Source organism: Limulus polyphemus, unplaced genomic scaffold, assembly GCF_000517525.1.
Source record: "Limulus polyphemus unplaced genomic scaffold, Limulus_polyphemus-2.1.2 Scaffold1004, whole genome shotgun sequence".
Lineage (NCBI taxonomy): Eukaryota > Metazoa > Arthropoda > Merostomata > Xiphosura > Limulidae > Limulus > Limulus polyphemus.
This window is the reverse complement of record NW_013666614.1, coordinates 310,588-325,466: the sequence shown is the minus strand read 5'-3', so window position 1 is coordinate 325,466 and position 14,879 is coordinate 310,588. Positions and strand designations below refer to the sequence as shown.

At 33.8% G+C, this 14,879-nt stretch overlaps 1 protein-coding gene across 2 annotated transcripts; it reads right to left on the bottom strand.

The window, feature by feature from the left end:
• Positions 1–257: 257 nt before the first annotated feature.
• On the bottom strand, positions 258–14,879 carry LOC106461652 (small nuclear ribonucleoprotein Sm D1). Of its 2 annotated transcripts, none has more exons than XM_013921497.2 (4): positions 14,769–14,879; positions 2,250–2,326; positions 1,224–1,415; positions 258–1,004 (listed from the first exon to the last, which is right to left on the bottom strand). In XM_013921497.2, the coding sequence occupies exons 1-4, from the start codon at positions 14,780–14,782 to the stop codon at positions 916–918; spliced, it is 372 nt and encodes a 123-aa protein (XP_013776951.1). In that variant the 5' UTR covers positions 14,783–14,879; the 3' UTR covers positions 258–915. The 2 variants fall into 2 exon arrangements, with proteins under 2 accessions (XP_013776951.1, XP_022244365.1); XM_022388657.1 differs by lacking the exon at positions 14,769–14,879 and adding an exon at positions 14,509–14,532.

The window sequence follows — 14,879 nt, the reverse complement described above, 5'->3', positions numbered from 1 at the left end:
TTGCTTATAAGTAAGAAGTATAGTGTTTTAAGTATTAAGCTATATAATTATAGTGTCGAATTATATTTTTTACCTAAGAAATAAATAAGCAGTTCGTACATTTATTTTATATATATACTGGAAAAACCTATTTGTGAAATACGAGTTTTTCTCAAATATGTTTTCTAACTTAGGACTCGAATGTATTGCCTATTATCTCTAAACAAGCAATAATGTAATTAGTTGAAAGCCCTAGGCAACAAAGTTCAGGGATCATCAACATGTCACAGATGATATTTATTTCCAGCAAAGAGTCTTCATATGCAAAATACAAATAATTGGAATATCAATTTAAAACCTTTACAGCAGTTCAAAATGTTGTTATCCTGACAATAACACCTTTATATATCTCATATTTCTAAGACATCCTGAATAAAAGTTTGTGAATACATTCCATGAGACAAAAGAACGGAAAAAGAGAAACGTGATTTTCAAGATGCACTGCTCTTATTGATAGTCTCCTTTTTTTCTTAACATTATTTCAAATTGGTAGATGATTTTTTTTCAATTTGATTTAAAATTTTTTTGATCTAGTAAAAACAGAATGAATGCGTAGAACTATTATCTTCTTAACTACTAAACTTTGACAGAAAAACCTTCTCGCTTCACAAGGAGCTTCGTTTGAAAATGATGAAAGTAAATTGTTTTAAATAAATGTAATTTTAAAAAAAATTCTTAAGTGTGAATACAATTGCATATACCTTACAAGCTGTCATGTTCTATATGAAAATACACAGATTTTTATTAAAGACTTTAGATCTGAGCTACATCTTGAAAGGTTAGGTTAAAACTGAAAAATTTATACAAGCTCTGGGACAATCCAACAACAACTCATGGCAGAGATGGTATGAAATACATGTGATGTTTTTAGCAAAATTATCGTCTTCCACCTCCTCCACCTCCACCTCGGCCACGACCTCTTCCTCTCCCCCTGCCTCGGCCACGACCACGCCCTCGTCCCATTGCTGGATAAATATGATCATAACACATTATTTTTAACTAGAAAATGCAACTTATAAAAAAATAAGAAACCCTTCAAGTAATAAACATGAATATGTCATGCCTCAAGATCTGAATGAGGTTAACTTCATCTTATATGACCTTTCTAAATACAAAATAACTACTTTGTGTTCAAGGGATCATCTAATTTTATAATAAAATCAATAATATAACAAGCATTCTACCTGCTTCTTTTTTCTTGGCTCTGGCCTTTGGTGTGTCATCTATTAGAAGTGTTTCAAGAGGAAGACTGTCAGGTAGAATAAAGTACCGGATATTGTTGCCTCGGATACTCAGAGTGTCTAGTTGTACTGGATCACGATTCTTGACCGTCATCTTGACAGCTTTTAAGTGGGTGTTCATGGCAACATCAACCCCTGGATAGAGAAGAAGCATTTAGCCTCTTGATAAATATTACAGAATATAGAGTACTCTATTTGCATGGCATATTAACAACTGTACACAGAAGAAACTTCTGATGTTACCCTTACAAGTTAGGGAAAAAAAATTAATTTTATACACATGTTATTAATGAAGACTATTCAAATTATTCAATACATGCTCCAAAGGACAGTTTGAAATTTCTTTTAAGTGTTGTTATTGTTCAGTAGTTTGGATGTTTATTTGGTTCTTCACAGAATTTTTTAAAAACTAATTTATTACAAATACAAAGATTTCACAGTAACTCTTACATATGATGAAAAGCTACAGTAAACATCAAGAGCTATGGCATTAGTATGCACTATTTCAAGAGTATTTGTTACAGCTAATAATTTGCAGAAATAAAAAATGTAAAACAACTTTTCCAAATGAAACTAGTTTTTGCCCATTTTTTTAGAATACACATCTGAAAATAGTACTTTATAATATACTGAACCAAATAATATTTAAATAATATTCAAAAATGAATCATTACTATATATCCTGATACGAATTTTTAAAAACATTTACATGATCACTTATATTTTTTCTTCTAACTATGAAAAAACATACATGCAATCTGCAATAAACAAATATAAATACTTCACTTAACTAACACTAGATACAAATATCAATAAATTATTACTTACAATGTGAACTGAAAAAATATTTCCATCAAAATTAAAAAGTATATTAAAAATGTTTATTTTAACAAACAAAAATAGTTTCACATTACTTCTACAGAAACAAGTGATGCATGACTTAGAGTACTCTACAACTAAACTTTTTACCTGCTACTGTCCCATGAACTTGTGTTCCATTTTTCAATTCCACTGTAACTGTCTCATGACTAAGTTTCATCAAAAACCTAAAAGTAGTCAAAATCAATAAAAATTAAAGCCTTTTCAGCCTCATAACTTAAGATGATGCACCCTAAATATATTTAACACTACTTCATACACTGTATAATAATTTATTCAAACTAATATACAGAAGTAATCTTTAACAGCCAATTAGCAAGTGCATTTAGAAAATGTTTATAAAAAGAATATCATACTAAGAAATTAACTGTGATGTAAGTGTTAAACGAAAGGGTACTTGAAATTGTGTAATATAAAATAAAATCCTTGAAAGACAATTCAGTTCTATACGTTAAGTACAGTATATTATTTTGGGAAACTTGTAAATTCTGAAATAGCACAGTACAAGTTTCTTGTTCAGTGCTCTGATTGACTTGTGATAAAAAAAAAAAAAATGTGTTATTTAGCAAGAGCATTAGACTCAAATTTATGTTGCCAGAACATGGCTTACACCAGAAGTTCTCAACCTTTTCACATTTACAGACCACCCACCAGAACAGAATATAACCATAGATCACCACCAATCATATGCCTATAATTGATTCTTATTTAATAGTAATTTGTTTTATTTTTATTTTTTTATAAACACACTTAAAGATTAAATTCCCCAAAAGAAACTATAAAGGATGATTAGAGTTTATACAAGAAATTGTTAAACATTTTCTTTTACTTACAGATTAAAAAACTGAAAATAAAAAAATAGCCTTATCTTGTTAACATACATCAGTGGGAAGGTTGTGCTTATCTTTTCGTACAAAGCTTATTTATATGTGGCATAATATTTGTCAGTTTCAGTCTTATACTAGACCTTGCTACCAGCCTAGATCTGTACTTATTTTTTTTATGGCCACTAATACTAGAAACTGTTTCACACATATAAGAGAAAGCAAATGGCATAAAAACATTAAATGCAACATCTGACAAGTCCAGATATTTACTTCTGACCAATAACCAAAAATTGGTTCCTGGGACCGAACTTGTAACCATTCTGTGCTTGTTATAGGTTTCATGCTATAACTTTTAAATTAGTAAGTGTATGTTAACAAAATTTAGCAGATTATCAGTAAACATTATAATGCTTTCATATGCATTGTTTTTCTCATGTCTTTTTTTTCTTTTCACATGCTGCCTATCCAACATGCAAAGTAATTTTAATTCTAAAATAAAAAATATTTTTATGCATCAGAAAAATTTTCAAATTTCACATGCAAAATCTTTATAATGTCCAGACAGTTTTCAAATGATTCTTAATAAAAAAAACTTTATATTTTATTGGTTATTTTCACTAACGATTATCTGTACGGGTTCAGATTTGACTGATCTTGTAACCACCATAAAAAATTTGGAATATAAATTATGCCACTTTCCTTCTAGAATGACAACAAACTAACACAAAACATAAATGTTTAGACTAAATAGCTTAAATCTCATTATCATTATACATTTATATATATATTCATTATTTTTATTATATTGTCCTTTCAGCTGTGCCTGGCTAACAATACAGAAGTCACAATAATGTGGCACATGTGCACTCATGTTACCCTATCCAATAATATAAAACTAAACTTTGGTCTTTAAATAGTGACATGTCTTGGCTGTGCTTTAGTAGACTAGAATTTTGTAATATAAATTCACATTTCAATTATCATACATTATATATGTATATAGACTGTTGCTATTTAGAAATACGTTCTTAAACTTATTTTTCTTAAAACATAGAACAGTAAATAAAGAAGTAAAGCAAACAATTATCTCTTCTAGTTACGATCTTTGTACTCGGTTGCTGCTTGATGTAGGTTGCTAAGCCTTTTAGAATTTTGCACATAGGGGATATGAAACAAAATAAATTTTTTTAGGATTTATATATCCAGTTGATCAACCAAAAAATCATAAATTACTATATCAATATCATAGAATTCCAGTATAATTTATCAAGCTTAGTAACTAAGTTGTATTTCAGTCTAAAAAAACAAAATTTCAAGCAGACTAAAGACAACCTACCTCCTTGAAATCTTGGTTCGAAAGAAAGAGATGGCATCCAAACACCTTAAAATGGCTGAGAAAGCCACTAGGGGAACATTCTGAGCTTTTGATTGGTTATTCATGTCATATATATATAGAAGTAAGCGTATATAAGGGAGCATTTCCAAAACTGGAAAGATGTGGGCAAGGTGCCACTGTGTTTGATTCATTACATGAGCAATATCTTACCAAATAGAAAAGGTAAGAGGTTCTTATTTTATATTCTAGCTTGTCCATATTGATAATTTTAGTTCCTAATTCACACGAAACTATAGACTTAGTATATTGACATTACAAACATCTAATTTGAACCAGTGCTGCATTCAACATACCACATGACACACAAAAATCAATGTTTAACTGTGTTTTTTTAACAGTTACTTTTAAATTAAGAAATTGAGTAAAGTATAAACTAAAATTTTATTTATAATCTACAATTTGATACCAAACTTACCGATATAAATTCACGAAATAGTAGTTCAATGAAATTTTGAATGCGAGTCAACAAATGCAATGACATGGCCTTTCACCCATGACCCGCCTGGGAAGGGTTAATAGTAATTTTGAAATATAATTTCAAACCACTATCAGAAAATGGTTCCATCAAATCTTCTAGTAATTTAGGTGGCAAATGTTCACTTTGTAACGTTTATAAAAATGGATCACGTATCCTGTTGTACATCTCATGGTTTTCAGGAAAGTAATTTTGGAATTGTTATTTGAGAGTAGTCAAATGAGACCCCATATGTCAGAAGAGTGATATTTTCATTCAAATAAGATTCAAGTATCAAAATTTCCTTTTTCCAAATGGTGAGTTCATAGGGTAAGTTTTTGATAAAGCCTTGAACTTTGTCATGGGCACTAAATACCATCACATATAGTCATGGAAGTAATTGGTTCCAATCATTAAGCTTTGAGAAAACCAGCCATTTTTCATCCACAATATAATCCATATTCAAAATTAATGTTATTTAAAAAATAAGTAATATACGGAACGACATTGCCAATTTGAGCCAGGACTCAACTGTTTTCCTGTCATTGATCTTACATCATCTGAACAAGTAATAATACACCATTTCCAGTCAATTTAATTTTTCTTAATATAAGAGTTAAGACCCTCAAAATTATTCAGTAGTAGTTCTTAATCCTTTCGCAATGGGTAACTTTCTATGCAAGTCACTGAGTTACATTCAAATTTAATTAAACAACTTTACTATCAGTTTATGTCAATGAAATTAACATTATATTGTATATTATAATTTGATGTTTTCTGTTATACAAGTTTTAATTCTATTATTTCTAAAAAAACTTAAAAAAAACCTAAACTTCAGTTTTGTTGTCACATAACCCACGAGCTATGAAAAATCTCAGATTTTGCACTATCTTGAACAAGATAACCCCAGTCCTGTAGGTGTATGTCTAGACAATAAATTTACTTGCCCTATTTACATGCAAGTTTAAAAGTTCTTTGGTTGAATCTAGTAGAAACAAATAATGAATCTTGCCAACCCTTGACAGGTGCTATGCCCACCTATACTTAATCTTGAGATTCACAAGCTCTTTTTATGCAATAATCCAACAGCTGTTATTTTGAAATTGGCATACAGTTGTCTTTATCAGGTACAAGTAACTGCCAGTTCTATTGTTGGTTGCTTTATCCACAATAGCACTTACGATTGTTTCTTACCTAAATATGTTATAGTTAGAGACACAGTAAAATTGTATTTAGGTTTTACTTTTTTGTTTCAGTTAATTATGAATTATTTATGCTTTAAAATTCATATTTGAAAGATTTAATAAGTTTTATAAAATAACCAAAACTTTGTCTCACTTAAATTTCTAAGCTAGTTAAAAATTTTGCCTGGTGCTAACTCATCTCTGCCAATCTCTGTAGTGTTATATCACCTACAGGCACCTGTTGATGTGTGTAAACGTAAAAAATCAAATATAAAGAACAGGAAAGGAAAATAAAATATTACAAATAAATTACATGTAAAAAAGTAAAGATGTGTGAAATCACGTATATGACCCAAAGAAGATATTTTAAGATTATTCAACAAAGAGATAAAAGGTATTTATATATTTCCATTTCATTGCACTGTATGCTGTTGATAATAGTTAGATAGTTAAATGGCAGAGAAATTGGAAAATAAATTATAAAAATTTTCCTTAAAAACACTTTTGATATTCATTTAAGAGGTTCTGGAGATTATGCAAGTGAAATGTGAAAACTTCAAGATACGAAATGGTATTTTACACTTAAATGAAAATCATCTTGCAGGTGAACTATTCGGAGTCCAGGTGCAAATAACTACATTAACTAATGAATTTTTATTAGAAATAGTAGAAACAATCAAAATTAACACATCCCTCAGGAGCCAAGGGGTGTTTTTAACACTATCACTTGTTGAATATTAAAAGTTCAATCCAGAAACATCCAAAGAGGGTGGTTTTGGACATAACTTTTTGAGACAACTTCAAGACAAGTTTTCATTTGTTAATTGAAAAAAATGCAAGTGAAAAACAGCATCCTCAAGTCTCCATACTAGCTAGTACTGAGGTCTACCCGCTGGGAGTAAATTAGTATATATCAATAAACCCACATTCTCAGCATCATTACTTAAGCTATTGCCAACTTTTTATGCTTTATATGTTTAGCTTTCAATTGAGATACAAACAATTCCACCTGCAATTCAGTAGGGAAGGTCGAAACATCACGACAGTCAGCAGAGGGTTGGTTGATTGCTATTTTATAGCTCAAAGCAATAGGGCTATATATACCAAACAACTGGTAAAAATTTCAAAGGGAAGAGGTTATAAAATGTAAAAAGAAATCAAGTTAAAACTAAACAAAGTTCAAAATTCAGGTAAAAACATTTAAATGGAATTAAAAAGGCATAAAGCCTGCAAAAGTGAAAAACATGGTCAAGTAGGACAGTGTTACCATCACCAATGACACCGTCCAAAGTCAAGGGTAAACCCGTAGAAAGTATATGTCAAAAATGGTGCCACCACTCACAATTGTCACAAAGGCTACACATAGGTGAGCTAGTACCAGATAAAAGAAAAGGATGAGTTAAAAAACTGTGACAAATGCATAGCCTAGCCAGGACTATTTCCTCCTTCCGATCCTTACGGAAACAAGACTGCCAAAGAGCAAAAAAAGGTTCGATCTGGAAAAGCTTGTTGTGGCATTGCTCTCCCCAAGTCGACTGCTAACTGGCACGAAGCCACGCCTTGAATACAGGACCATAGTCCATATATGGGACAGGCATGGCTGTGATGGCACTAGAGCAGACAGACTTAGCTATGGTGTCAGCAAGCTCATTCCTGCAAATACCGATATAGCCAGGTATCTAGAAAAATTGGATAGTAATGAAAGGTGAAGAAAAATGGGCCAGTTGTGTTAAGAGAGTCAATGTAAATAGTACAATCGCGATACTGCACAGTTTCTACATGATCCAGGGCAAGAGAAATGACATACAACTTTGCAGTGAACATAGAAACTGTAGATGGGATCTTATGAGCAACCACAAACCTTGGAAGAGCCCCATAGAGTCACCTGATTTCGAACCATCCATATAAACGGGAATATATATACAAGAACAATTCAAAAGATGTTCAGCAAAGAGAAAATGGTACATCCAATTGGGAGTATCGGCCTTCCTCAGATGACTCAAGGAAAGGAATGGTAATAAGCCATGGTGAAACGAGCTGATCATTGGGGACAGCAACATCATCCAATGCCAGACCCAATTCAGCCAATAGTGCCAGGATACGAAGGCCAAAGGTAGGAATTGCAGACCATCCGTTCTGAAATAGCACAGCCCACTCAGGAAGAAAGACACAATCGCAGGTGGGATGTTGTGGTAAGAATCAAAGCTTGGTAACATACTGTAGAGAAAGTTGCAAATGGCAGAGGTGAAGAGGAGGTTCGTGGGACTCAGTGAACAAACTCTGGATTGGAGAAGTGTAGAAAGCCCCCATGCAGAGCTGAAGCCCCATATGGTGAATGGGGTCCAGCATCTTCAAGGCTAAGGTCCTGGCAGAACCATAGAGCCATAGTCCAGTTTGGATCGAATAAGGGCAAAATAGATCTTGAGCATAACATTGATCTGCTCCCCAAAAAGTGGAAGATAGGACATGGAGGATGTTCATTGCCCTTGTACACTTGACCACATAGCTGCTTTATGTAAAGAATGAAAGTAAGCTTACAGACAAAGATAAGCCCCAAGAACTTTGCCTCAGGGACGATGGAAAGAACAACATCACCAAGACGGAGCTCAGGATTGGGGTATAGACCCTGTTGGTGGCAAAAATGCATGCAAACTGTTTTGGAAAAAAAAGAAAGGTAAAACATTTGCTGTGGTCCACTTCAACAAGCGATTAAGGTGAGTCTGAAGCTGCTGCTCAATAAACCACACATGAGATGTGGAAGTCGTTGACATAGTCTATTAGCAATAGTAGGAGGAAGTTGTGTAGTGATAGCAAACCTACATGGACTCAGAATCACCTGTCAAGTGAAAAGATCTGAATAAAAATGAGTAGGTAGTCACGTAATAACCATATGAGTGGAGGTCCTGCAAAATGCTGTACATCCATGTAGTAACCCTTCTCAAGATTGAACAAAACAGAAACAAGATGTTCCCTCTTGAGAAAGGCTTCCCTGATCGAGGTCTTAAGTCAAATCAGGTGGTCCATGGTGGAGCGCTGTCGACGGAACCCACAATGGATGGGTGAGAGGAGGTTGTTTGATTCAAGGAACCTTATGAAACGAGCATTAACCATCCTCTCTAAGACTTCACAAAGACAGCTAGTCAAAGCAATTGGACGATAATTAGAAGGAATCTTGGGATCCTTCTCAAGCTTAGAGAAAGGGAAGACAATAGCCTGGTGCCAAGCTTCAGGAAAAACATTCTCCTGCCAGATCCGGTTAAAAACAATCAGAAGAATAGCAAGAGAGAGATGGTGTAGCATCTCATAGTGAACATCATTAGGTCCGACCGATGTACTGCCACACCGATGAAGAGCAAGTTTGAGTTTCACCAGTGTAAGGGGCGATTATAGTCATAGAAACGATCGGCTCGAAAGGAAAGAGGTGAATGCTTTACCCAAGAAGGCAGAGGAAGAAACAGAAGTGCTGGATGCATGAGAAAAGTTCTCACCATCTCACCAAGTGTATCAGTGACGTTCTGTAGATCAGCAACTTGTACCTGATGATAACAGAACCTTGTCAAAACATTGTACATTTGCTGTTATGTTAAACTTGTATTAAAGTTTTTGTTTGTTACCCATTCAAGCAGTCTCCAAGCATTATTGACTTAGTTTGTCATTCACAAATATTTGATTATATACTAGATTTACTTCTGCAAATTCCCCAAAAGTGTTCTGTTTCAAGAGTAAATAATCCAAAATTAAGAGTAACAAATACTTTTGTTTCTTGCTTTTGAAGTTCATATGTCATGATATATTGTAGCCTACAGTGTGCATAATTCATGGCATGCACAACTTTTACTGACATTAAGACACTACAAATTGCAATGTTTAGCATCCCTTACGTGACAACATTTTTGTGTCTACTGACTGACAACACTACTGCATAGTGGTGCAAGTGGTTAAAAAAGGGTAACCCACTTTTGTTTGAAGATGTTATACTACTGCATCTGTACTGCTAATCTAGGCCACTTTAAATTATAGTATTGAAGGCACAGAAGCCAACAGGTACACATGAAGTTATCTGTGAGTTTGTCTGTATATATACAAACAACAGGTGATTGCATGGCCAATGATACAATAAGTAATAACAGGTTCTGAATTCAAAAGTATTTATTTCTTAGTAAGAATAGAAGGATAAGGAGGGGAACCAAAATAACAGACATCTTGACCGGGGATCTAAAAAGCTCCTGCAAAACTCATTTTATGGGCACTTTTGAGTATTAGTGCGATGGTGCCTATCAAACATGAAGAAGTGTCAGGGAAAGTTGGCCGGCTAAATACCATCTGAAAAGGGTAGTTGTTATTCACTTGGAATAAACAACTTGAATGTCTATATTTAGAACTATCAGAACATTTAAGGAGTTTCCAGAGAACACACAAGATGCAAAAATGTCACAAGTACAAAGTCGTAATTGTCTATACTAAGTTCAGTCAAGTGTCTAAGGTTAAGGCTGAAGTCAGAGAAGAAACACTCATAACAAGCTAGTAAGAAAGGTGACAGGTCAGGTGTACCCTAATGATTTCTACAAGTGAAAGACTGGGTGAAAATGTTTTTGTGTTCAGTAGATAAAACAAATATATCTTTTTTGCTACTTTCATTAACAGTATTGATTACAGTTAAAATATCTAATTTCATTTCTTTTCGAGTTTATTTTTTATTATAAAGATTTTTTTCGCATTGTTAGCGTCTAAGCATTGTTAGCGTTTAGGTCTAAACAAAATTTCCTAAACTGGCCATCTAGGCCATCCAATCCACTATACTAAACTCTAAAATAAATCACTCAAAGCCAACCCTTATTCAAATACTTGTGAAGCCTTTCCTTAACCCTTTCACTGCCAAATTTTCCTATGGAAAGTTGTCTACAGTGCTGGAATTTCCAGTGAAAAATGCCAATTTTGAAACACGTTATTTTAAAATCCCTAAATCACCCTAAAATGCAGATATATGCACTGCAAATATTAAAAGAGAACATTAAAACAATAAACACAACATTTTAGACGAAAAATAATGTAGTTTTACTACCTTTTTTTTCTTCTAACGTCTGAAATGCTTGAGCATGTGGTACTTCTTGAAGCAGTCTAGAAGACACATGGGCAAGCATCGCTCCCTCCCATCCTTATATTTCATGCATCAATGTTTGGTTTGCTTCCTCTTTGGATGTGAAGGGCTTTCACTGCACACTACACAGTTAGGCTTGTATTTAGGATCTGGATAAGCTATTGGAAAGTGATGCCCTGTCAGTTGCTCCTCCCTATCCTCTGGGTTATCCTTCATCCTCCTCCCTTTCCTTCCAAATTTATTCGGAGGAATAGAAACACAGAGTTTGGTTGCCACATTTTTCCCGATTGAATGTGACTCCATTTTTGAATTAAGGTTGGCAGTTGTGTACAGTATGTAGGAATTGACTAGTGCTGCCTCTCTGATGAAGTGATAAATTGTGTGATACTACCTATTGCATTTGTGTCAATATGGGTAGCTGGTACATTTCTGGTCAAACAAGTCAACTCCTCCCATTAAAGCATTGTAATTACAAGCTACATTTGGCTTTTTCACATCCCTAAATCCAGTCTCTGAGTGCTTGGATCAAATTCATTTCCGAATGTAGCCATTATTATCAATTGTCGAGAGAAAGTTCACCCTTGTAGTGTCATGCCAGGAGCAGACAAGCATACCACCCTTTCTGTAATAAAGAGGATCATCACCTTTCTTCAGCTGTAACCTTGCTGGTCTAATTTTTCCTGGAAGTCCCCTTTATTCAATCTCACAGTTACACAGGCATTAGTACCCTGTTCCTTGAGGGCTTCAAAGAGGCCAGAGCTGGAGCAGAAGTTATCAACATATAAATGGTGGCCAAGGTACAAGTATCTATTATTGTCCATCAGTTTCATAACATTATGACCCAAGCCTTGCTCTGGTGCCACAGGGTTGTTGCCTTTACCAGTATAAACATCCCAGTCTAACAGATAACCTGACTTGCTCTCACACTATGACCACTATTTCATACCCCACCTTGTGGGTGTGTTTGGTATGTATTGATGAAAGTATATACATCCCTTGAACTTCCTCACCAATTCATCAACTGTAAGTTCACGACGTGGAATATAATACTGCTTATACAGTGGCTTCACAATGTTCATGAGGGGAGCAATTTTATACAAAGGATCATATCCTTCCTCTCCACATGGAACCCTTTGAGAATTTTCACAAAAATTAAGGAACAAACTGATCAGCTGGTTACAATTGTGTGGCAGTACATCTCGATAACCAGAGGACTGGGCTATATCCCCAGTAATCACTAATCCTTGGTTTGGAACACAATCCCATCAGATGAAATCAAAGCCTATGATGGCTCATCCGTAGTACACTCAATCCAATCATTGTAGCGAGAATTTTCAGGAAGGTCTGCAGGAATATCAAAGAACTCCAGGGCATAGGTGTTAGTCATCTCACAAATAATCTCAAATGCTTCCTGAGGGAATAACAAGTAAAAATAATCTGCAGGGTGGTTACCATCAGGCAAATGTGGAATCACAGGGACAGGCCTTTTGGCATAAGCTGGGCACCAAATTGGGATATAATTATCATAATCATCAATCAGCATCAGCCATGCCCCCTTGGCTACTATCATCATCATCACTGTCCCCATGCGCTATATCATGTGTATTATCATTACTTGCAGCATTATCGGTATCCGTGTCACTGTTTTTCCAATCATCATTGCCAAATTCACTCAATCCTGAGTCTGAATCTTGCATTATTTAGCCCAATACATCCCCTGTGGCAAGCCATTGTTTTTGTTTACCTGTTGACATGGATCGGGTCAGTGCCCTCAAATTGGGTAAATGTCAACAATTTCACAAAAATAATATCCACAATTGAGGAAACTACACTATATTACATTGTGGTTGCCTAGAAACTGTGCTGGTGTGGCATGGAGTAAATTACAGTATCATTGTATTTGCCTTCCTGAATCTTTTCCAACAGTTAAATGTCCTTTGTAAGGTAAGGAACATAAGACTGAATTCACAGCTTCAAATGTGGTCTAACCAATGACATTATATCTTCAGACTTATATTTAACGTTTTTGTAGAACCAAAAATCCTATTTGCCCAACCATTCCCAACAGTATATTGCTTTGATGGCTTAAGACTGATCAACCAAACACCAAGAACTTTTCTATAAAAACACTATTATGATTATTCCCATCAACACCAAAACTTTAATATCAGCAATTTTATATAATTTATTGGTAATTCCTTTATCTATGTCACTTATGTACGTTAAAAAGTACAAAAAATCCTAACACTGAGTCCTGAGGTACACCACTTGTGACAGGAAACTAATTTGACAGACCTCCATTAATAACAACCCTCTTCTATCCAGCCAGCTTTCTATTCAATGAGTCAACCTATCCCCCACACCTACAACAATAACTTTTTTTTAAACAAGCTTCTATGCATCACCTTGTCAAATACTTTCTGAAAATCCAGATACACTAAATCCACACCCATACCCTCATCTATGTAAGCAGTAATCAATTCAAAGAATGTCAAAAGATTTGTAGAGCAATGTTTTCCCCTGGTGATATCATGCCAACTATCCAATAAAATTTTAAGCTTTGTTAAATGACTCTGTAATGCCTCTTTTATCAGACTTCAAAAACTTTTCTCACTACTAATGTAAGACTAATAGGCCTATAATTATTTGGACAATTTTTATCCTTTAGCCAACTTCCAGTTTCCTGGGATTGCAGCTGAAAATATCATTAACAGCAAAGGTACACAACTGATGAAACAATGTATTTAATCTTTATAAGTAAGAATGTAAAAAAGTATATTTAATTAATTATGATAATTATAAAACCAGTTTGGAATTACCATGAATGGCCAAATGAATCTATGTTATGTGTAAATACAAATATAATTTTCTTAGTGTGAAACAATACAGTTTCTAATTTTGTGAAATAATACTACTTTATAAAGGTGTTATCATAATTTTAAAAAAATCCACAAAAAGAGAACAGAAACTACATACTTCTGCACATTAAATTAAGAATTATATATTAGTATTAACAATTCTATGTTAGTACTAACAACACTAAGTACTAGTAGTAGGCCTAAATCATAAGTACGTAAAATTATTAACTAACGGTTCCATGTTATTTTATCAATTTATGAAATATCTATTGAAATTGAATATCCTGGTATACACAATCAAGTAGGTAAAAGAGTAGTTAGTAATTTAAAATTTAAATTTAATCGACAGCCGAAAGATAATTTTGTTTTTATATTCAATGACAATGGTATTTGAGTTCGAAACTGATAGACTTACACAACAAATTATATTGTTACAACTTACGGTGCAGTGATACTGTTAAATTAATAAGTTAGGCTTAGAAGTAAAAAATTTAAAGAATTAGGCTGTTTACATAACATAGGTTATACTTACGACAAACCTTTCGTTGAAGACAACAACAAGAAAAAACTAACTACGTAAAGTTAACGAGAGAAATAAATTTAGGAAGGGACAAAATTTGGACAGGAGATATTTGGCGGCACACTGGCATCATATTAACACGTTTTTTATTTGGCAGCTCACCAATTTATTTTCGTTTTGATTGTATTTTTATGGAGTAACGAAAAATCATTTGACAATAATACTAGCATAATATATACGTTCTATCTTAATTTAATACCAAGCATAAATACCTGATTAATTTCATGATAGCTTGATAAAACGTTATTAAGCTATTGTCTCCCGAACTCCCCGTTCAACACTATTACTTCAACGAACCTACAGCACCTTCACACCCCTCTACC

Bases quoted from the DNA above. Each gene is read 5' to 3' on its own strand.
- LOC106461652 (XM_013921497.2), bottom strand. The intron at 1,416-2,249 runs GTAAAAAGTTTA...TTCTCTATCCAG, and splicing joins AGTTCATGGGACAGTAGCAG to GGGTTGATGTTGCCATGAAC. The intron at 1,005-1,223 runs GTAGAATGCTTG...ATATTTATCCAG, and splicing joins AGCCAAGAAAAAAGAAGCAG to CAATGGGACGAGGGCGTGGT.